This window comes from Nanorana parkeri, unplaced genomic scaffold (genome assembly GCF_000935625.1).
Source record: "Nanorana parkeri isolate BGI_ZX_2015 unplaced genomic scaffold, ASM93562v1 scaffold3295, whole genome shotgun sequence".
Taxonomy (NCBI): Eukaryota; Metazoa; Chordata; class Amphibia; order Anura; family Dicroglossidae; genus Nanorana; species Nanorana parkeri.
In genome coordinates, this window is record NW_017309563.1 from 1,525 (window position 1) to 2,384 (window position 860).

General features: G+C 56.7%; 1 protein-coding gene across 1 annotated transcript in view; it reads right to left on the minus strand.

Moving 5' to 3' along the window:
* Window positions 1–860, minus strand: part of LOC108803006 (sorting nexin-4-like) — a gene marked incomplete at its 3' end in the record, with an annotated part of 9,350 nt that overhangs the window by 1,517 nt on the left and 6,973 nt on the right. The window contains exons 5-6 of the mRNA XM_018574857.1: window positions 531–578; window positions 272–327 (exon numbers count right to left, since the gene is read on the minus strand). Coding sequence (XP_018430359.1) covers window positions 272–327; window positions 531–578 — 104 coding nt within the window. The remainder of the gene's footprint in view (window positions 1–271; window positions 328–530; window positions 579–860) is intronic.

An 860-nucleotide genomic window follows, 5' to 3' on the forward strand; every position in this document is an offset into this window, starting at 1 on the left:
TACCAGGCCCGGCTGCCAATGCTGGATCTCTATGACCGATCCCCCTCCACCATTCACTACCCCCCCAGTGACCATATCCCGGTACCAGGCCCGAGCATTTTATACCGGTCATCACAAAAGGGAAGCAGCCGACATCCCCCATCCAGCTCAGGGAATTGACGCCCCTCCCGGTACACTACAATGAGAACACCCCGGAAGGGGCCCGGCATCCCCTCCCCCGCAGCATGTGATTAATGAGACATTGCAGCCAATCACTGCAGGCGACACTCACTTGTCCGGGTTCTTCACGCGGAACGTGGCGTTCAGCGCCTTCAGCCTGGAGTCGGTCTGCGAACGCAGAAGGTGAAATGATCAGCAGATTGTATAGAGCAGGGGCAGTCTAACTTCAGCCCCCCGGCTGCGGCGAAACTACAAATCCCATCATCTCTCTGCCTCTGCGAGTCGTATCTGTAGCTGTCAGAGTGGTGCAATGCCTTATGGGATTTGTAGTTTCACCACAGCTGGTGATCTCCGGTGTAATGAGCAATCACCTTTACTTGCAGCGCGGCCTCATTCGCAGCCTCCTTCCAGCCGTTCTCCTGGAAATAAAACCAGAGAGACACTAAACGTCGACAATAATACATAGAGGAGGTCTGATGGGGGCAGATCCGGGCCCCGGGCCCCCCCAGGGACCACGTCTATGAGGGATCGCAATTATCTGGTGGTAGGAGACCGAAATCAACCGGAATTTCCAATTAATAAAGCTGAACTCCACGAAAGTCCAAAACTACCCTTGCAGTACGCCCCCCGACCCTCCCCCCACAAGGGTCCTTGCAGTACTCCCCGGACCCTGCCCTCCCCCCACCCTCCCCCCACGAGGG